Below are 22,976 nucleotides of genomic sequence, written 5' to 3'. Positions count from 1 at the left end.
AGAAACTATAATAAATCTTTTTCTAACCCAATAACCAATTGACCCATTGACCTCCTTTGGAATTTAGGTTAAATCTGATATCACAGGTATTTCTGGGACTGTTGGATATTAACATTAATTAAAAGTAATGCTTGAAATTTAATTAATGGGTATAATACAGAACTCAAGCAACAATCCTTAATAATGTTTATCACCATTTATGAAAATTTCTAACTTGCTTCTACAGACTGCTCAGTGTTTATATTATAGCTAAAAAGATAATTTTCCTAAGAAAACAATTTTAACTTGTAAAGAAAGATCCAAATACTTTTTAAATTAATTGTTTAATCTATGAGTAAAGATGAAATTAAACAGTTCTCAAGTTAAAAAAAATAAAGAAATCATCTACATAATTTATAACATATCCCTGGTGTGTCTGGCAATGCCATTGCCAAATTAATGATGAGAAAATATCATGTTAAGTACTCCTAATTCCACCTCTGCTACTACTATGCTCATTCAAAGCCTTAATTTCCACCTTTAATATTAATAAAATGAAGATCTGTAATATTTTAAATGTTATTTTACATCAAATCCAAGATTTATAGTTATTGAAGAGAATAAAGTAAACCTCAGTAGCTCAGTCAGTTGAGCGCCCAACCCTTGATTTCGGCTTAGGTCATGATGTCAGGGTCCTGAGACTGAGCCCTGAGTTGGGCTCTGCGCTCAGCGGGGAGTCTGCTTCTCTCCCTCTTCCCCTGCTTCCTCCCCACCCTGCTCTCTCACATGTGCGCTCTCTCTCTCTCTAAAAATTAAAAACAAAAAAAACACCCCACCTCTGGATCATGTTTGAGGATCATTACCAGCACTTGTTTTGAGACTCAGCAAGTGACAAATTGTTGGCATCTTATTTTAGCAGAGGAGGTGTACACATTACACATATTATTGGTATTAGAAATTTTAGGGTTTTTGGGTCTAGGTATGAGTTGAAAATCCTTATTGGACAAGGTCAGGTATTCTAAATTTTAGAAGGGCCCAAGAAAGGCTAAGAAGGTCATTGCCAAGACTAGTTGGTAAGCAGGTATCTCAAGGGTCAAATCTTGTAGGATTCAGTAAGTGGAAGCCCATCATTTCCTGAATCACTGTTGAGCAATTGAAGTCCTTGTCTGGCCTTTAGGGGGATGTTCCACACTTAGTTTTATGGAACTAGGAGCTAACATGACTAAAGCCAGAGAACCTATGCCACATGCAGCTGGATGGATACGTTCCTAGACATAGTGGTAACCCCCATCAGTAGTCATGTATGTGTGAGGGGATATAATGTTTTCCTTTCTTCCCATCAAAGATTTACACAATTTCGAATTGTTCTTGGAGATTTTAATTTTGCTGGCATTCAGCAAGCCAATCGTATCCTGGGACCCATTTACTTCATCACTTTCATCTTTTTTGTGTTCTTTGTCCTGCTGGTAAGTATGACCATATATGTTCCCTTTTTTGCCTATATTTTTTTAGAATAAAAATGAAATTACTAATTTAGAAGAAATTATAGTATCACTGCTTAGCTGTCAGAGCTTTTTACATTTATTAGGAATTGTGTGGATTCCTAGAAATCCAGGCTAAGTCCAGTGTCTAAATGTTTTCAGTTTGTCCAAAGGAGAATGTGATCACAGTAGTTACCATATTGGTGTCTGATGTGTGCCAGGAATGTGCGCACTCCGAGTATAACTTGAATATCCCAGGTCTCTCCAGCTGGGACATTCCATACTGGCAGGGATGAAAATATTCTGCCCATTATTGCAATGGTTTCTAGCCCTTATGGCTAAAAACTCATACCTTTGTGATTTTTTAGGGGTCCCCAGGATGTGCTTTCTCTATTACTGAGCATATGGGCTACTTTTAAAATTTAAATCTAATTTACAAATCCCAGCACCCAGGGCGCCTGAGTGGCTCAGTCGGTTAAACGTCTGCCTTCAGCTCAGGTCGTGATGCCAGGGACCTGGGATTGAGCCCCACATCAGGTCTGCTTCTCCCTCTCCCTCTGCCCCTCCCCTCTGCTGGGCTCTCTCTCCCTCTCTCAATCTCTCTCTCAAAATAAATAAATAAAACCTTAAAAAAAAATCCCAGCACTCATCAGAGTCACTAACATTTAAACTAAATTTTTACTAATTATTATTTCTCCCCAGAACATGTTCTTGGCAATTATTAATGATACTTATTCTGAAGTGAAAGCTGATTATTCAATAGGCAGAAGACCAGATTTTGAACTTGGTAAAATGATTAAAAAGGTATGTCCAATTCTTTTCTTAATTTGAATTCTAAGACAAATCTTGTTCAGTTTATACTCTTGTCCTTTGAATAGCACTTAAACCCCAAGTAGTGGTGGGGGGGTTTTTGTTTTGGTCCAATCTTGCTCTTATTTGTATTATTTCACTGCCAGGGAAGTGAGATTTCTTTCTGGCTTTAAAAAAAGGTGACCAAAATGATCTCAGATTTCAATATATCAAATAGCAAATGAGCTGTTTACTAAATGCAAAGCATGTTGGGTTTTATAATAAAACTATCCCTTCCCTCCAAAAAATTTCAACTTAGATGCTAGTAAATTTCTATGAACAATCTTATTTTGCTCACTTTCGTGTTTCTGTTAATGGCAACACTCTTCTCAGTCACTCCACGCTTAAAAACCTTGAATTTTTTATTCCCTGTCCCTCATATGGTCTGTTGCCAAGGCTTGTGTGTCAAGTTCATCTCTGTAGTTTTTGTTCACATTTGTGAGATTCAAAGACATGTTGAATTCTAACCACCACTGGGTTAGGGCCCTCCGTACTTTACACCTGGCCTTCTGTCTGGTAACTTCTTCTGGCCTCTTTCCTGTGCCAGTCCAGCTCTGATACCACTTCTCTGCTCACAATTCTTCAGAGATTGTCTGAGCCTGTCAAAGTAAGTCCAAGTTCTTTATCTAAACACCCAAGGACCTTCTCAAGTCTCACTGTCCCAACCGGTCTTTATTCATGATCACTGAACTATGTAGCATGTCTGCCTTCCATGCCTTGTGCGCAGCACGGTATGTTCCAGCCAGTGTTTGAGCACAGAGCTGTGCACCATCACTTGCCATCCCTCTCCTCTCTGGGCCCTGTTCATGTCACTCACTGACCCCAGCAATGTCCCCTCCATTCCCTCGATGACCTGCTAATCTCCCAGATAGAATGGTATCTTCCCTGTCCTCTTAACACCTACCTCACTTGAGTTGTTAGCAGAGTCACATCTGTACCATCTTGCTCATCTCTGCACAACCATGGCTCTAACCACATCACTTCACACAGGAGAAGTCCTAAGAGCCATGAGGTTAGTGGAGTTTAAAAACTCTGTCCAAGAACTCACCTGTAAAAGGAAACTATTAATATATCCCCCAGTGAGCTGAAGTGTAGGTTTTTTCATCTTTTATCTCTTGATTATGATGCTGGTTACATGCATTAAAGTGTTAACATCCTTAAATGCAATAAATGTTAATAAAACTTTTCAAAGATTTTTTTTTTTCCAAGTTCAAGTGTGATGCCCACAAGAGAACCCTTTTCTTTTTCACTAGCAGGCAGAAAACGTAAGCAGTGACAAAGTGAAAGATAATCATAGCATTGCCTCCATATTTCTTTAGGGTAGTAGTCTCTGGAGACAGGCATCCCATATTTCTTATTCCTTGATCAAAATTAATACAGGATATGTATTTTTTTTCAAATTTTAAACTATTTTTAATTATGCCCAGAGTTACAACAATGCTCTCGAAAAACTCAGACTAAAGAAACCTGAAGAGGGAGAAGACGAAAAAAGGTAAGATGACTTAAATTTTTAACTTGCCATTTCAAACTGTATATTATATTAGAAACTCCCAATGAGAGTAAGGTTTTGATTGCAAAACAATCACCATCCAATGTGCTGATTCTAAATACGGGTCAATACATCACCCAGTAGTACCTCCTAATTCTTTGAGTGCCATGAGACTCTAAGCTAAGCTAATTAAAAATTAATATAACACATGCTATGCCACTCAGAAAAAGCTTTAACAGAAAGCTGGACAGAACACAGACCCCCTAAAAAGGTAGGAAAAAATTTTAGTCTACATTAAGTGCATTCACTTAGCTATCAAAATAAAAATTTTACACAAAATATTTAAGGATATCTTTATATCTACTGAATCATTTTGGTGTCAAAATGCTTCTGAAACCCAGGCCTCTGGCAGTGGGACATAATATAAACATTTTTTTTTTGTAGCTAGAGATGTGACACTCTGGAGAATTTATTAATGACCACATTTTCCAAACATTATCAGGAAGACCAAAAATGCAATTCAGATCCTTACTATAGAGCTGATCTTATTTAATGCTGGCATTTTTCTTTCTGCTCCATATGCTTCTGATTTTTATTTTATATTCTTAGTGCGAAAAGCGGAGATTTAGTCGAGCGAGCCAGAAGAGAAGGCTTTGATGAAAATGTAAGATTTTAACTTTCTCATAAAGATAGCTTTATTAGAAATATGCCTATGAAAGGGTTCAGATTAAGAACTGAAATGATTTGCTTTCTTTAGAGCACTGGTTTCCACCTCCAAAAATTTCTCCCAGAATCCAGCTATTTTGTTGTTTAAACAAGTCATTTCAATCCTACATGCTACCTCTCTTATTGTTGCACTCAGCCAGATGCCCTGATGCTCCAGCTGTAGTCTCTGTGGGATTGTCACACAGGGGTTAGTGATATGCTCTATTGACATGATCATGTAGTTTTTCTCTTGTAATCAATGTGATGAATCACTTCAATGGTTTATATATACAGTTGACCCTTGAACAATGAAAAGGTTATGTTTACAGTACCGTAAACAAAATCCGTATGTACGTGGACCCACATAGTTCAAACCTGTGTTGTTCAAGAACCATGTTGTTAAACAACAGTTGGAACTTCGCAGGTCCAGTTATATGTGGGTCTTTTTTTTTTAATAAATACAGTGCAGTATTTACTGTAAATGTATTTTCTCTGCCTTATGATTTTATCAGTAACATTTTTTCTCTAGCTTACTTTATTATAACAATACAGTATATAATACATATAATATACAGAATATGTTTTAATCGACTGCTTATGGTATTGGTAAGTCTTCAATCAACAGTAGGCTATTAGCTGTTAAGTTTTTAGGGAGTCAAAAGGTACACACACATTTTTGATTGCACAAGGGTTGGCACCCCCTAGTCCCTGTGTTGTTCAGGGTCAGCTATACATGGAGTGGAGCTAAGTTTCTCACTGTGAGGTAAGGGAGTTACAAAAAGGAAAGGTTGAAGGTTAAAATGAACTTTGTGGTGTTGGATTAGAATTATAGATGTGTATATGTGTGTTTGTGTGTGTGTACGTATTCTATAGCTCTGTCTATCCACTGAGAAGTCTAGAAGTAATAACACAGTTAGTTGCCCACACCTTGGTTTCCAAATACCATTCTCTTCTAAAAGGAACCAGGGCCCCTTGGAAATATGGCTAAATTCCGGGGCTGGAAAATACAACAAGTCTGGAATATCTTGTTGAGCCAGAAAGTAGAAGTGCTCAAAGAATGATGATCTGTTAAAAGGACACAAGAGTCAAGGTCAAGGGCTCCCGCTAGCCAAATCTGGGAATACTGAAGTACTTTAATGAATAATAATGTATAACCCATTGAATAACATAGGGTTCTATGAGTTCATACTGACCTGAACATATACATGGATAAAAGTTGGAGGAAGAGTAGAACTTTTCCATACCTCTCCACAAAATGCATATTAATTACAAAAAGAAAAGGAGTTATGTCAGGGTGGAGGAATCTGGCAGACGTTGCCTAATCAGTATGGGAAAAAACTGAAATCATATGCCAGCTGATAAGATGCTAAGAGAACACAGCATCACTTCAGTAACACTCCTGCCAAAGACGTGTAACGGAACAAAGTATCACACAAAACTAAACTACTGAGGGACGTTCTACAAAATAACTGGCCTGTATTCTTCAAAAGGATTAAGAAAGCCAAGATAAAGCTGAGGAACTACACCAGACTGAGATTAAAAGACGAGTAAATGAAATGCCTAATCCTGGACTCTAGATCCTTTTTCTATAAAGGGCATCATTGGGACAACTGGCAAATTCTAATGGGGGACTCAGCATCAGAGGATAATGATCTATCAAAATCAGTTTTCTGATTCTGATGGTTATGCTGTGATTATAATAACGGAGAATGTCCTTGTATGCAGCAGATATACACTGACATGCTCAGGGACAACGGGACAATTGTGCTGGTAACTCCAAATACTTCAAAGGAAAAAAAAAAGTATTTGTACTGTTCTTCTAAGTTTTCTACAAGTTTAAGATTCTTTTAAAAACAAAATTAAAATTCAGTAAACCATTTCTGAAATAAAGGATGATGTAATTGAAAAACATACTGTGTACCTAGGGGAAATCACCTAGAATGAACATGATACTCATCCAAGTAAAATATGGACTTACAAGGAAAAGAAAACCAGGTTAGCATGACAACATTCAACACCATAAATCAACAGAAAAATACTTACAAATTATGCAAGGAAAGAAGATGTAAGCCAAGCATATTTATATCCAGCAGACTTGTGCTGCAAGTTTGTAAAGGCTCAAATAGTTTTGAACGTGCAAGAACCCAGAGATTATTGTTGTATCCCTAAGGATTCTACGAGAATGATTAGAGAAATTTTGAAAAAAGGAAGAGGGCAGAGGGAAGGTATAAAGTAGAAAAAGTTGACTGGTTTGAAAATATAGCTAAAAGTTAAAGAATTATCATTTAGAGTTAATAATCAGTAAGAGTAAATTTTAGCATATTTAATAATACAATAATAAATAATAAATTGTTTCAATGATTTTAAAACACATTTTCTTTTCACATTTTAACATTGTTAAAATCAAGATGTGCCTATGGTTGACAGGGTGTCATACGGTAATTGGCAGCCTTTCTTTCTTAAGTGGTCCATAAACAATGGTGTGTCTTACACTAGACTCTATCTCTCAGAGACAATGAAACATAGTAATAAGACTAAATACATTGGGACGCCTGGGTGGCTCAGTCGGTTAAGCGTCTGCCTTCAGCTCAGGTCGTGATCCCAGGGTCCTGGGATCGAGTCCCACATCGGGCTCCCTGCTCGGTGGGAAGTCTGCTTCTCCCTCTCCCTCTGCTGATCCCCCTGCTTGTGCCTTCTCTCTGACAAATAAGTAAAATCTTTAAAAAAAAGACTATAGTTGGGTAATGGAGAGGAAGATGAGGAGGAGGAAAAAACTACAAGCTCATTTTCTTGTTGAACAAGGGTCATTGTTTCTTTGTTGAGGGAACCAAAGCAAGAAGAGAGGACCCAAGTTGCATAAAAGGATCCATGAACAAAAGCAAACCACTAAAACAAAAATATATACCATCCTAAGAGCAGAAGAACCAAAACAAAAACAAAAAACAAAATATGCCATGTGGTAAAAAAATTTAAAACATACCATAAAACAGTATAACTGTGACCAGTTATGTCTGACATATCAGTAGAAGCAACTACACTTAATTTACTTAAAAAGAAAAAATTTCAGATTGAATCACAAAGCAACACCCAGTTCTATGCTATATCCTAAAGTATGTACCTAAAACAAAGTGATTCAGAAAAGTTCACTATAAAAGCATGAGCAAAGGTGTAAACAGGTAAGCAAAAGACTTAGAGGACACAACTGAGTAAGGTAGAATTCTAGACCTACAGCTCTGAATGAGATGAAGGGCACTTTATAGTGCTAACATCAACTTTAATAGTTATGATTATCTATGCACCAAATAATACAGCATCAAATTCCATCAAGTATGACCTACTAAACTTATAAAATGAGAAATAGGAACACTAAAAAGAGAGATCAGGAAAAATAAAAGGATAAGAACTACAAAACAATATAATGAATACAGTGATCTTATAGTTACGTATTTAACTTTTTTTTTTAAATGTTTTATTTATTTATTCATGAGAGTCAGAGAGAGAGAGAGAGGCAGAGGGAGAAGCAGGCTCACCACAGAGCAGGGAGCCTGATGCGAGACTCGATCCCAGGACCCTGGGATCATGACCTGAGCCGAAGGCAGACGCTTAACCATCTGAGCCACCCAGGCGCCCCGTATTTAACTTTGTACTCTCAGAAGATAGATCTGCTTTTCAAAAACCCATTCATAACAAATGTTCATATAGGGGCACCTGGGTGGCTCAGTTAAGCATCTACCTTCAGCTCAGATCATGATCCCAGGGTCCTGGGATTGAGCCCCACATCAGGCTCCCTCTGCCCCACCCCCCACCCTCGCTTGTCCTCACTCTCTATCTCAAATAAATAAATAAAATCTTTAAAAAACAATGATCATCTATTGAGCCGCAAAGAAACTCAATAAATTCCAAAAACTGGTTAATATAGGAAAAATTATTTAAAAGCAACGTAGTAAAAATGTTTTAACAAAATCAGAAAAAAAAGATTATTTAACCAAGACTTTAAACTATTAAACAATTCTTGGGGTGCCTGGGTGGTTCAGATGGTTAAGCACTGGACTCTTGATTTCCACTGGGGTCATGATCTCAGGGAGATGAGACTGAGTCCCTTCTGAGAGTCCACACTCAATGGGGAGTCTGCTTCTCTCCCTCTTCCTCTGCAACCCGCCCCCCGCGCTGCCCCACTCACACTTGCATGCACTCTCTCTCTCTCTAAAAATAAATAAAATCCTTGGGGCACCTGGGTGGCTCAGTCAGTTAAGTATCCCACTCTTGATTTCAGCTCAGGTCATGATCTCAGTGTTGTGAGATCGAGCCCTGCATGAGGCTCCATGGTCAGTACAGAGTCTGCTTGAGATTCTCTCCCTCTGCCCCTCCCCCCAACTTGCATTCTCTCTTTCCTTCTAAGTAAATAAATACTTAAAAATAAATAAAATATTTAAAAAAACTATTAAACAATTCTTGAATCAAATAGGAAATACAAAATGAAATTGCAGAATTCTTATAAAAAAACAATAAAAACACTATAGAGCAGAATCTATGAGGTAAGGTCAAATGCCAGAGGGAAAACAACAGACAAATTTATCAATAAAAATCAAGACTGAAAAACTGTACGTAACTCAAAAAGTTAGAAAAGAACAATAAATAGAAAAAACAGAAATAAGAAATAAAAACAAGAACAGAATTAACGAGTGGCAAATACAAAGTTGTATAAATAAATAAAATGGTTGGTTCTTTGAAAAGATGAGTGGGAAGAAACTACTAGCCAACAAACATGGAATAAGAGGGAGAAAGCATAAACCTGCATAGTAAGAAATTGGAATGGGAGAAATAATGAAAAAACAAGTAATTAAAAAAATACCACTAAAACTGAAGAAACAGAAACAAAGGGAAGGATATTCCACGCTCATGGATTAGAGGCCTTAGTACTGTTAAAATGTTCATACTACCTGGAGCAATATACAGATTGAATGCAATCCCTATCAAAATTCCAATGGCATTTTGCACAGAAAAAGAACGAACAATCCTAAAATATGCATGGAACTACAAAGACCTCAAATAGTCAAAGCAATCTTGAGAAGAGTAACTGGAGAAAGAAGAAAGCTGGAGGCGTAATACACCCTGATTTCAAATTATATTACAAAGCTTTTGGGGCACCTGGGTGGCTCAGTCAGTTAAGCATCTGACTTTTGATTTCCGCTCAGGTCATGATCTCAGGGTTGTGAGATCAAGCCCTGCATGGGGCTCTGCGCTGGGTGTGGAGCCTCCTTAATATTCTCTCTCTCCTTCTCCCTCTGCCACTCTCTCACCCTTGCTTGCACACTCTTTCTAAAAAACAAGACAAAAACAAAACAAAAAAAAAACCCAGAGCTTTGGCAGTATAAATATTCTGGTATTTGCATAAGAAGAGACACAAAAACCAATGGAATAAAATAGTCCAGAAATAAACCCTCGCATATATGACCAATTAATTTATGACAAAAGTGCCAAGACTATACAATGGGGGAGGGACAATCTCTTTAATAAATGGTGCTGGGGAAACTAGACAGGCACATGCAAAAGAGCAAAACTGGACCAATATCTTACATAAAATTTAAATAAAATTAACACAAAATGGATTAAAGACTTGAACATTAAGACACGAAACCATAAAACTCTTAGAAGACAACGTAGGCAGGGGCGCCTGGGTGACTCAGTCATTAAGCGTCTGCCTTTGGCTCAGATCATGATCCCAGGGTCCTGGGATCGAGCCCTCCATCGGGCTCCCCGCTCCAGCTCGGCTGGAAGCCTGCTTCTCCCTCTCCCACTCCCCCTGCTTGTGTTCCCTCTCTCGCTGTGTCTCTCTCTGTCAAATAAATAAATTTAAATAAATAAATAAAAATAAAAATAAAAAGACAACACAGGCAGTAAGTTCCTTGTCATCAGTCTCAGTGATGATTTTTTTGGATCTGACACCAAAAACAAAGGCAGCAAAAGCAAAAACAAAACAAGCTAAAAAGCTTCTGTGCAGCAAAGGAAACAATTAACAAAATGAAAAGCCAACCTACTGCATAGAAGAAAATATTTGCAAATTATATATCTGATAAGGAGTTAATATCCAAAATATAAAAAGAACTCATACAACTCAGTAACAACTCAAAACAATCCAACTGGAAAATGAGCAGAGGATCTGAATAGACATTTGTCCAAAGAAGACATAGAGATGGTCAACAGGTACATGAAAATGTGCTCAACATTCCTAATCATCAGGGAAATGCCAACCAAACCGCAATGAGCTATCACCTCACACTAGTCAAAATGTCTGTCATCAAAAAGACAAGAGATATCAAGTATTGGCAAGGATGCGGAGAAAAGGGAACTCTTGTGCACTGTGGGTGGGAATGAAAACTGGTGCAGCCACTGTGGAAAACAGTATGGAGGTTCCTCAAAAAATTAAAACTAGAACATATGATTACCAGTAATTCCACTTCTGGGTATTTATCTGAAGGGAATAAAAACACTTAATTCTAAAAGATATCCATACCATGTTCATTGCAGCATTATTTAGAATAGCCAAGACGTGGAAATAACTTAAGCGTCCATCAATGAATGAATGGATAAAGAAATGGATATATGTATAAAGGAATACTAATCAGCCATTTAAAAAAAAAAAAAGGAGGGTGCATGGGTGACTCAGTGGGTTAAGCAACTGCCTTCGGCTCAGGTCGTGATCCGGGAGTACCGGGATCGAGTCCCGCATCAGGCCTCCCTGCTCAGCGGGGAGTCTGCTTCTCCCTCTGACCCTACCCCCTCTTCTGCTCTCTCTCACTCTAATAAATTAAAAAAAAAAACCTTATTTAAAACAAAAAGGGAAATGCTGCCACTTGTAACAATATCGATATACCTTGAGAGAATTATTTTAAGTGAAATAAGTCAGAGAAAAACAAATACTGTATGATCTCATATGTGGAATCTAAAAACAACAAAAAAACAAAAAACTGAACTCATAAATACAGAGAACAGATTGGTGGTTCAAGAGGGGGAAGGGTGGGAGTTGGTGAAATGGGAGAAGGTGGTCAAAAGATACAAACTTCCAATTATAAAATAATTTCTGGAGATGCATGTACAGCATGATGACTACAATTAATAATACCATATTGTATATTTGAAAGTTACTAAGGGAGTAGGTCTTAAAAGTCCCAATCACAAGAAAAAAAATCTATAACTGTGTAGTGATGGATGTTAACTATTAACTACACTGACTATAGTGATCATTTCACAATATATACATATATGAAATCATTATGTTGTATACCTGAAAAAAATCACTAAGAGACTTTTTTGTATAACTCTTTGCAAATAACATTTGAAAAACTGAATCCAGTGGGTAATTTTTCTCTGAAAATAAATTTACCAAAACTGAGCCCAGAATAGAGCTTACAAAGGCTAAACAAATCCACTCTGTAGAATATTATAAAGTCATCACAGCTACCTGAAAAATAAATCAGGCCCAGATGGCTTCACAAGGGAATTTTATCAGATTTGTAAAGAACAAATAGTTTCAATCTATTTAAGCTGTTCCAGAAAAAAAGAGAAAATGGAAAGCTTCCAAATTATTTTTATAAAATGGCTATATAGTCATTATGTAAAATGACTATATATATATACACACTATATATACACATACACACACATATAAAATAACAATATATATACACACACATACACATATCACTTATAAATTTTGATCAAAAATCCTAAATATTAGCAACAGAACCTAACAGAACACAGTAATATATCATGATTCAATAGGGTTTATTCTAAGAATGGAAAGACAGTTTAAAATTGGTAATCAACTAATTAACATAATTCATTCTATTAATAGATCCAAAAGGAAAGTTGCATGATCATTTTCCACAGATGCTGGGTATTTGATAAGATTCAGCATCCAATCTTAGGGGGACAACAAAACAAAACAAAACAAAACAAAACAAAACAAAACAGAAATCAATGGACACTTCCTTGATATGGTAAAAACATACTTAATCTCACCCCTAAGCTAGCACCTTACTTAAAAGGGAAACAATGGACATGTCAGGAAACACTGGACATGTCAGCCAGAAACAATTAAGTAAGAAAAATAAACTAGAAGTATAAGAATTGGGAGGGAAGAGATATAAACTACCTTTACTTGACATATGATTCTCTTAAGTTTCCTTATGCAAATAGGTATGCATGTTTCCTAGGTATGCAAGTACCAGAATTCAATATAGCAATAATAAAAAAATAATTTACATAGTTATGTCATATATGCAAACACCAACCAGTTCATTAAAAATTATAACATAATACTCTCTAATAGCAACAAAATAGAAAATGCCCAAGAATAAAAAGTATTTAAAACCAAGATGAGGAAAATTAAAGCATGCCTTAAAGATACAAAATACACTTGATCAAATATGTATACTTTCAGTCAGGACCTAATCAGGAAAATGGAGTACACATTATATTTTTTATTTATTATTATTTCTTTTTTAAGATTTTATTTATTTGAGAGAGAGAGCACAAAGGGGGTGTGAGAGGGAGAAGCAGGCTTCCCGCTGAGCAGAGAGCCTGATGTGGGACTCGATCCCCAGACCCTGGAATCATGACCTGAGCTGAAGGCAGCTTAACCGACTGAGCCACCCAGGTGTCCCCACATTATATATTTTAAACAGAAAAAATTTACTACAGGGAACTGGTTACATAGGTACTGGAAGGCAGAAAAAGTAAAAACACTGACACAACTCATATTCTAGGAAGATGCTACCACTCCCAAGGCTAAGGTTACAAAAGGTGAAGTTATCTGAACCTCCTCTTAGAGAAAGAGCCTAGAGAGCTATTGTTCAGACCTCTGAGGTAATCCCCATCCCATTCCTGCTGTTACTATTTCTGAGGGAGTATGGTGAGCCTGGTTCTGGGCATGCCGCAGCCATGCAGCAGCCCCGGCTGCTGGAGGGGACTACCATTAGCAGAAGCAATGCAGACAGATAAAAACCCAGATCCTTCACCCCACCATCCACCACGAAGGCAAAACCTAACAAGCCAGAGGCAAGAGTCTGGGGAATGAGGTTTGTAAAACCTGAGACCTACCACCATAGAGCATAAAAGGGTAAACTTTGAGTTGAGAGAAATCAGCTAAATAGTAGGTCCAGGTGACCCTTTTGGCTATTTAGTATACACATTTGAACTTGCATAAAATGACATTAACTATTTTTCATGGTTCCCTCCAATAAGGTGGAACTATCCTTTATACAAATGAAGGCACTTTTATCCTCTCCCCCAAAAGGGAGAAGCAAAGTCCCAAGAATATCTATCTCTGGGTGATGTTAAGACCATTCCTAATGATATCACAATTCCTTAAGAACTTAATGTTTAAACTACAAAGTTTGGGCTTTTTTTAGTAAACTCTACCCACCACATGGGGCCTGAACTCACAACCCCAAGATCAAGAGTTGCATGCTCATAGTGACTACACCAACCAGGCATCCCTAAACTACAAAGTTTATTTTTGGACATAAAACAGGCATACCCCAGAGAATTCCCTGGGTTCCAAATATAGCCCTCTCTGCACCTGTTTTGTAGCAGCAACAAATTTCCCCTTGGTACTCAGTCCATTGGGTACCCACTCCTTTGCTTGCTTGCTCAGTAGCCTGAGGAATCCCAAATGGCCAGGTGATAGTCTCATATACTTATAGTCAGTTATCATGTCCCTTGGTGGAAGCACATCATCTATGAAGGTCTGATTCTTTGTGGAGCTCCCCTGCTACCAAATACTCAGAAAAACAAAAACACACAAGGCAGTCAAAAAAGAGGGCCTTTACTACAGAGAATTCCTTCCTGAGGTATTAGAGGACTAGAAGAGCCAGTGTTGGAACACTAAATGAATGCAGGGACAACAGTAAGTGACAGCTACCATCTACAGGGAAGAGGTGAGGTGATTAGAACCTTGAAACTTGGAGAAAATGCCCCCAGAATTGCCACTCTGTTTGTGAGGAAAGGCGCCACTTTCCTGCGAATGTCAAGGCAGGCTTCACAGAAGCAGTGATGGTTGAGATGGGTTTTTTTGAAGGATGAGTCAAGTTTACTAGGCAGTCTATTTAACCCATAGTACTACCACATCTGTTATTACAGGCCTGGTCATTCAGAAATAGTGCATGGCCTACCACTTTAACACCATATTAAAAGTGTAAGTGAATATGTCAAAACGTGAATGCTATAATGTGGCCAAAATAAAACTAGCAAGATGGAAAGCCATCCTTTCCTACTTATGCCATGTTGGTTTAAAAGCAGACAATGTCTGATAGTTTCTCTGACCAGAACAGCACACATTTATTAAGTCAACAGTGTACAACTTCGGCATCACCATCCTCTCTGGGCAAAGTAATCAGAATCCTTATAAAGGGATCAACTTTTGTACTTCAAATCACTGCTGGAGCAGGGCAGTATCGTACTGATTTACTGAGAAGACTTTGGATCTGGGGCGCCTGGGTGGCTCAGTCTTTAGGCATCTGCTTTCAGCTCAGGTCATGGTTCCAGGGTCCTGGGATCGAGCCCCACGTCGGGCTCCCTGCTCTGCAGAAGCCTGCTTCTCCCTCTCCCACTCCCCCTGCTTGTGTTCCCTCTCTCCCTGTGTGTCTCTGTCAAATAAATGAAATCTTAAAAAAAAAAAAGACTTTGGATCATATCAGGATGCAAGGTCTCCTTTTTTTAAAGATACATTTATTTATTTACTTATTCAGGAGACAGAACACTAGCAGGGGGAGCGGCAGGCAGAGGGAGAAGCAGAAGCAGACTCCCCGCTGAGCAGGGAGCCCAATGCGGGGCTCGATCCCAGGACCCTGGAATCATGACCTGAGCTGAAGGCAGATGCTTAACCGACTCAGTCACCCAGGCACCCCTCCTCTTTCCTTTTTTTTTTTTTTTTAGTGCTGTCCCTATTTTCTACATTACATAAGAGTGCATTTTTTCTAAAGTTGGGAAAAAGTTATTTGGACACTAAAAAGGAAGCGAGTGGTAGTGAGGACAAAACACAGGAAGGACTCTTTAGGAGCAGAGACAAACGTAGCAACGATTTTCTGTTATGAGGAACTTATTTTGGGGTCTGTGGGCAGACTGGAGTGCACAGATTGATGCAGTAATGTTGAAAAGGGGACCAAGGACTGTTAGGTAAGACTGCAGGGGTCTGGCTTTGAAGCAGCTGGGAGGGCAAATACCCACAGATGTGCTTGAAGTACATCTGCTTCATTACACAACAGAAGCACAGAAAAGAACAGTTCAGCTTTAGCCTAGTGAAGAACAGAGAACGTGAGAAATTCAGCTGGAGAGGCAGGGGGAAAGAGGCAGTGAAACGAGAATAAGCTGATGATTTTTAATTTAAAAAACCCGTAACTCTGGTGAACAGTTCTAACACCAAGTCCTCTCAAATGAATCTGCTGATGCATAGATCTTAAAGCCAGGAAGGGCAAAACTCCAGTAGGGCTCAAAACCACAGCCCTGGAGAGACTAGTTTTAAGATTTTCAACCCCATGATGCTCAAGTGCCAACGATGCTTGTCCTCTGACTTGACAGGAGATTCAAAGTGCAAAGCAGATGAAAAAGTGGAAAGAGAGGCTTGAGAAAAAGTATTATTCTGCAGAAATTCAAGATGACTACCAGCCTGTCACTCAACAGGAATTTCGAGAGTAAGTATATGTTCTAATCAGGGCACTGTGGGATATCATGATATGGGGACTGGGGCCATGAGTTACATTATTTTCCTGAAACGAGACCTTATTCTGTTGAATATGGTCATCTTTTTAACCCAACTTTGAAATGAAACAGAAAGCACAAGACTCTATTTGTATAAATGTAAGGTGAGAGGGGAACCAATTGCTTTTATCCTTACATCTCCAAATAGGAACTGCCATTTAGATTTGATATGCATAGCAAACACTGTTCTCCAGTTTTAGAATATAAGATCCAAACTTGGCCACACTAGGCATGTTTTAGAAGCTTAAAATACTATCTTCCCACTCCCAAGTACTTAACAATAGGTACTAATAACGTGCTGACTCTTTATGCACAAAGGTATGTTACTCATTCTCTGCTTCCTTCTAAATTGTCCTCTAGACTCTTTTTATATGCCGTGGAGCTGGAGAAAGAATTACACTATGTCAGTCTAAAACTAAACCGAGTGATGAGAAAGATTTCAACTCTACAACCTTGAGAGAAGTGCAGGTGAGAACCTGTGATATAATCATTGAGTATTTCTAACAAAGATTTATCCTTGTACTGAATTATTTCCTAAACATGTCCCCATTACAGGTACACTTTAAAAACACTACACCACCTATCAGCAAACTATTGTCAGTCAATGATGATCTCAAAAGATTTCCAGAAATTAAGTGCCCCTGAACAGGACCTACTGTACAATCCACATGTATTACAGCACGCATCCAGGGTACACACGCAGTTACACATAAAGGATTTTATGAGATTTATTAAATTCTCGCAATGTGAAGATAAAGTACAAAATAATGCTGCTTATGGTTCATGGGGAAGGTCTCTAATAGGTCACTAAGCAATAAGGTCAGTTTTCTCAGTGTTACCTAGAGTATAAAAACTGTTGGTGCTTTCATCATATACCATGTTCTAACTTCTTCTGGCCATAGATAAATTAATAAATACTTAGGATTTTGGAAAACCATTATATAAGACCCCAAATAAAATAATCTCACCTCCATTCTTTCCAGTTTGAGGTCACCTAGAAAAAGCTAAAATGTAGAAGAACAAACTTCCCAATCACCTACAGAAATTTCACTAATATTTTCAAACTGGAAATTCATCTAGAAAATTCCTAAAGTAACACATTTAAAGTTTCCTAAAAGTGTTTCCTCACCAATCTAAAAGCAAAATATACTTTAAAAAACAAAGAGCAAGGTAGGAGTATCAGGGTTATGAGAAGTCAACTTAATGTATGAGAGGTAGGAATGACAGCACTGCAAAAGCCCTGTCTGGGTGGTTGGAAAGTTGTGTGAAGTAGTAACTCTTTTAATTTCTTTAGTGGGTTACATATGCCCTCCTACAAGAGCCATATGTTCTCTCGGCACAAACACCATCATCTGACCATAGTACTCGACTTCCACATTGATGCTCAATAGATTTTAAATCTACCCGCCTCCCTGAGGCCAAGCTCTTCTCTTAGAAAACTGTACCTCAAGTTTGCTTAGTAGGATAATTCACTGCAACAAGAAATGCTGACGGTTCTCCCTGCACCTTCTCCCTGCACTTCCGGATAATTCACTGCAACAAGAAATGCTGACGGTTCTCCCTGCACCTTCTCCCTGCACTTCCACAAGGCCGTCAACAACATGGCCTTTCCTTGTCTTACCAATCCTCAGAGCTGTAGCCAGCCAAGTGGTTTAGCAACCTGTTGTCCCCCCACGTGGTCCCGCACTGAGGTAACTCAAACAAAGCCTAAGAACATTAAGGCAAGGGAACACTTAAGGTCTTTTTCTTTTTGAACATCTAGTGAAAACAAAACAAAAAACATTTATATTGACTTGGAACATTCGAGTTCTTTTATTACAAAAGTCTATACAATGAAGTGCCAGACACAGCAATGCAATTATACTGGTGGTCATATATATCTATATATTATTTGTATATAGATATACAGTTTTTACTTGTACCAAAGTAAAACTATCACAAACTGCCTAATTCTACCACCTACTGCTCAACTCTGACACACAATACTGTCACATAGCGTGTTCAGTGCTGCCATGCCACTTGTATCTACTCTACCTGCAGCCAAACATGAACAGTGAGTAACCAACACCATGAAGCAGCTGTTAATTCTAAAATGAAACGAGTCAGGCCACTGACTTATAAAAATATGGTACTCATATAGATTTAGCATTATAAAGAAGGAATATATTATTTAAAACATTTAAATAGTGCATATGGACATTTTTGCATGTGGTATATAAAACATTCATATAAAACAATATACAGTGCACATTAAATTAGATGTTTGGATATACTCCCTCCCATCTGGAGACTGAAAGAAATTAAATGCACACTGCATGCTGCATTCAAATCAAAGTGATACTTCTTTTGGCATTTTCAATTTCATTTTTCTAGGTATACATTATGAATAACCTAGCTGTATCAAAAGGAAACCACACGAAAAGGGCTGGATTTAGTGCTTTATTCCCCAACTACATGTTCACCATCAGTGAACATTCCCTCCCCCCCAAAAAAGGCATTGCACACACAGGTGAAATGTGAAATCCTAGAAACACTACTTATTATCAAGCTACTTCATGTGCTTACCATGTAATAGTGCCAGAAGTCTGAGGTTCATGCTTCCCTCACATGATTAAAGAATGTTGCAGAAGTCCCGTTTTTATATGGAACTGTTAATATCAGCTAGTTAAGAAAACCATGCGTGAATCAATGCATGCAAAACATGGGCACAAAGTGAGACACTCATCAATCCAAAAAAGCACCAGGAAAAAAATTAACACTTACATTAAGTCTGACCAGAATATGCTGTTATTGACTATATTCTTAGCTCAAATAAAGTCACCAATCTGTGAAAATGATTAGCAGAATGATACCAGAAGAGTACCTGAAGAAAAGCCATGCAAAGCCAAAGAATAAAAGATAAGCTTAGATTATATGACAAGGGGCATACCACTACACAACTGCTTTAAACAGCATGTGACTGAGGAAAAGGGCTCCTGTTAGAGGATGTTTTCTTTATGGATTTTGATTTAAAAAAAAAAAAAAAAAAAAGGATGCAACCCCCAGAAGGTACACGTAAAAGTGCAGTGGTATAGCCCTTGTGAAGAAAAGATTTAATGCAGGCGTAATGATTCTTTTGCCAACTTAGGCCCATCTGACTAAACACACAAATCTGAGCACCATCAGTGTTCCTACATAGACATGGCTATTTTCTCACATTATCTGGAGGTGGGTAGGGGGAAAAAAATACAGGATCTGATCCAGACAAATCACATCATCACCAGCTAATAAACAGTAACTGAGGAAACAAACAGTAACTTATGTCCCGTAGGCAGCATGTGATATGATTCAGTTCTGTGTATGATGTGTGGTGTGTGTTTTCACTATACTAATAAACAAGGTCACTTTTAGGTCTACCCTCTGTTATCTTCATCCAGGAGCTGTGTGACCACTGAATTGCAAAATTTTTCTAACATACTACCTGTGAGAAAGTGTCACTTTGGAAATTAAACAGAAATGTGTTCCACAGTAGGACTTGAAATTTCAGTTGATTTTGGTTTTCTAAGAAAACATAGGACATAGTTGCATATGTGCACATTTATAGGCTTTTCTTTCAAATTTTCAGTCATTCTGTAAGAAAAAGGCAACCGAAGAATTCAATGTGAAGATGTTCCTCTCAATTTTCTTCAGTAATTAAAAAAAAATAATAAAAATAAAGTTGGTGATAACAAAAAGCTTGTATCTCCAAAGTTCTTGAAGTTGAAAGAATAAAGTACTAGTCTTTTGCTAACAGGATGTATCTGTAGTACAAAACAATGAAGAAAACTGAATGTTTGCTAAAGGTGGAGAGGACAGTCTGTGGTTAATATGGAACACCACGCTCCCTAGAGAGGGTCTACTTACCCTCCCATCTTTCTCTAGTGGCACCACAACCAAGTACAAAATGATACTCTCGGAGTGCCTGACAAAATGAACTCAAGTACCAGCCAAGTACACACGATGACAGCTTCAGGGAATACAACTGATTTTTATGTTTTCAAGGAGCATATTTTTATATGGATTTTGAAGAATCTTGTTTGCTGATAAGAACTTCAAGAAGCCTGAGTTTGGCTTTGATTTTCTTGTACTCCTTGTACTCCTCAAGCACTGGAACACGATCCTCTTTCTGGGCATTCCTAGGGTAGAAAATAAAATCTGTAATATTCTAGAGATCATCTGAAAAATAAAATCCCAGAAGATGTCCTAATGTGAGACACAATGTTACCAAATATAAATTCAAATAAAAAATTCCTCTGCAAGAAAAAAGATTACTGGACTAGCTCCCCCCATCCCCAAGGAACATTCCTAAAATACTTCTATTTTTGATGAATTTCTCTATTGACAGATTAAATAATGCTATACTTAACAACGATCATTGCAGAAAACTAGGAAGTAACCAAACATTTTAGTAAGATATGCACTGCTAGACTCTGTCAAGTCTGTAAGTGTATATTAAGTGCCAGAGGGTTACAACCAGTCATTTCATACATTTAGAAGGTATTTGAAAAATGCATTCTTACACTTCAATTTTTTTTAAACTTTTTTTTTTTAATTTTATTTATTTATTTGAGAGAGAGAGAATGAGAGATAGAGAGCACGAGAGGGAAGAGGGTCAGAGGGAGAAGCAGACTCCCCGCTGAGCAGGGAGCCCGATGTGGGACTCGATCCCAGGACTCCAGGATCATGACCTGAGCCAAAGGCAGTCGCTTAACCAACTGAGCCACCCAGGCACCCTTTTTTTTTAACCGTTTTGCCAACTATATAGAAGACTCTTAAAGTAAACACATTTTGGAATTTGTAATATAGCTACTGGCTTGTAACGGTGCCAATCAACAGTGGACTTCTAGAATATAGTATGGCATGTGCTTTTATCTGAGACACAGCTGACCCAGTAGAACTATTTTAAAAGTAACACTTTTTTTTTTGTTAAAGGAAAATACATTCTAATTCAGATGGTGGCCAGAAATGAGCGTTATCTCAGGCCTCAGAAAAGTTTTTCCATATATGTAACTGGGTAGTCTTACCATGTTAAAAATGGGAATGGCCCAACATGTAGCCTAAGCACCAACAGTCTCAGTCTTAAGAATCCACACTAGCTGAGAATACCAGTCATGTTATAGGACCCTTTCTAAGAGGAAAAACAGGGGCGTCTGGGTGGCTCAGTCAGTTAAGCATCCAACTCTTGATTTCAGCTCAGGTCGTGATCTCAGGGTCGTGAGATAGAGCCCCACATTGGGCTCCATGCTCAGCGGGGAGTCTGCTTGAGATTCTCTCTCCCTCCTTCTGCCCCTCTCCCTTCTCTCTCTCTAAAATAAATAAATCTTTAAAAAGAATAAAAAATAAAAATAAAAGGAAAACATCTTATTTCACAAAACACTTCCAAAAAGATGAGAATGTAGAATTCAAAAACACAATGTAACTGCCACTCAACCAAGCCTCCTAGGACAACTCTGAAATATTCTATCAGATGTTGCTTATTCTACCTCTGACTTTTTCTTGCCGTTAACAGATTACAGGCCTTCAAACTAAAAGGTATGTTTTCTACTTTTATTTTCAATGGTAATATCCTTACGTGCACAATTTATTTCTACTCCTATACATTCCTTTAATTTAGCATACGGGCACCTGTAAGTTCAAGGAGAAAGAAGACTTAATTTTGTGATGTTCAACAAACCTTCCATTCTGTTGATAAAATGCTTCTTCAAATTCCCGTAACGTTTTGCGTAGTTTCTTTTTTTCAGCTCTGGCTTTCCAAAGTTGTTCCAGTAATTCAGGCCTAAAATTTAAATGGGAAGAAAACATTACTGAAAGAGCACTGTGGTTCTTAGCAGGGGCTCAAACCCTGGCTGCAAACTAAAGTCAGCTGGGGAGCATTTAGAATCTACCAATGCCTAATCTGCAGCCCAGACCAACTAAATGTACCAATAGCTACAGGTAGGGCTCTACATCAGTATTTGGGGGGGAGGGGATTTTTTTCCCCAGGTGACCTTAAAGTGAAGCAAGGCTACTGTAGAAAACAATATGGAGGTGGCTCAAAAAATTAAAAACCATATGATCCAGTATTTCCACTACTGGATATCTACCCAAAGAAAACAAAAACATTAATTCGAAAAGATATATGTACCCCTATGTTTACTGCATCATTATTTACAAAAGCCAAGATATGGAAGCAGCCCAAGTGTCCATCAATAGATGATTGGATAAAGAAGATGTGGTGTCACATACACATACACACACACACACACATAATTATGGAATATTACTTGGCCATAAAAAAAAAAAAAAGAAATCTTGCCATTTCCAACAACATGGATGAACCTAGAGGGTATAGTGCTAAATGATTTAAGCCAGAGAGGAAAAAAACAAAATCTGTATGATTTCACTTACATGTGGAATTCAGAAAACAAAACAAACAGTCTCATTAAAACAGGGAACACACTGGGTAGCTGTGAGGGAGGGGGCTGGGTGGGGGGCTGGGTAAAATAAGTGAAAGGGATAAGGAGGCACAAACTTCCAGTTGTAACGTAAAGAAGTCACAGAGATGAAAAGAACAGCACAGGGAATATAGTCAATAATACTGTAGTAACAGTGTATGTGACTCCATGTATTGTGGTGAGCAATGAGTAATATATAGAATTGTTGAATCAACAATGCTGTATACCTGAAACTAATATAACACTATATGTTAATTATAC

General features: G+C 37.9%; 2 protein-coding genes across 12 annotated transcripts in view; one reads left to right on the top strand and one right to left on the bottom strand.

Moving 5' to 3' along the window:
• Positions 1-19,966, top strand: part of PKD2L2 (polycystin 2 like 2, transient receptor potential cation channel) — a 41,108-nt gene extending 21,142 nt beyond the window's left edge. For all 4 annotated transcript variants that reach the window (XM_073887820.1, XM_073887818.1, XM_073887817.1 and 1 more), the window contains 7 exons: positions 1,325-1,445; positions 2,163-2,264; positions 3,737-3,801; positions 4,408-4,462; positions 16,084-16,196; positions 16,624-16,731; positions 19,868-19,966. In XM_073887820.1, coding sequence (XP_073743921.1) covers positions 1,325-1,445; positions 2,163-2,264; positions 3,737-3,801; positions 4,408-4,462; positions 16,084-16,196; positions 16,624-16,720 — 553 coding nt within the window. In that variant the 3' untranslated portion in view covers positions 16,721-16,731; positions 19,868-19,966. The remainder of the gene's footprint in view (positions 1-1,324; positions 1,446-2,162; positions 2,265-3,736; positions 3,802-4,407; positions 4,463-16,083; positions 16,197-16,623; positions 16,732-19,867) is intronic.
• The window catches only part of FAM13B (family with sequence similarity 13 member B), an 86,274-nt gene continuing 81,343 nt past the window's right edge, over positions 18,046-22,976 (bottom strand). For all 8 annotated transcript variants that reach the window (XM_025852307.2, XM_025852313.2, XM_025852308.2 and 5 more), the window contains 2 exons: positions 21,956-22,057; positions 18,046-20,417 (listed from right to left, as the gene is read on the bottom strand). In XM_025852307.2, coding sequence (XP_025708092.1) covers positions 20,294-20,417; positions 21,956-22,057 — 226 coding nt within the window. In that variant the 3' untranslated portion in view covers positions 18,046-20,293. The remainder of the gene's footprint in view (positions 20,418-21,955; positions 22,058-22,976) is intronic.

This window comes from Callorhinus ursinus, unplaced genomic scaffold (genome assembly GCF_003265705.2).
Source record: "Callorhinus ursinus isolate GAN/ISIS: 27379988/994484 unplaced genomic scaffold, GSC_fseal_2.0 scaffold83, whole genome shotgun sequence".
Taxonomy (NCBI): Eukaryota; Metazoa; Chordata; class Mammalia; order Carnivora; family Otariidae; genus Callorhinus; species Callorhinus ursinus.
This window is presented reverse-complemented; position numbering and strand designations above follow the sequence as displayed.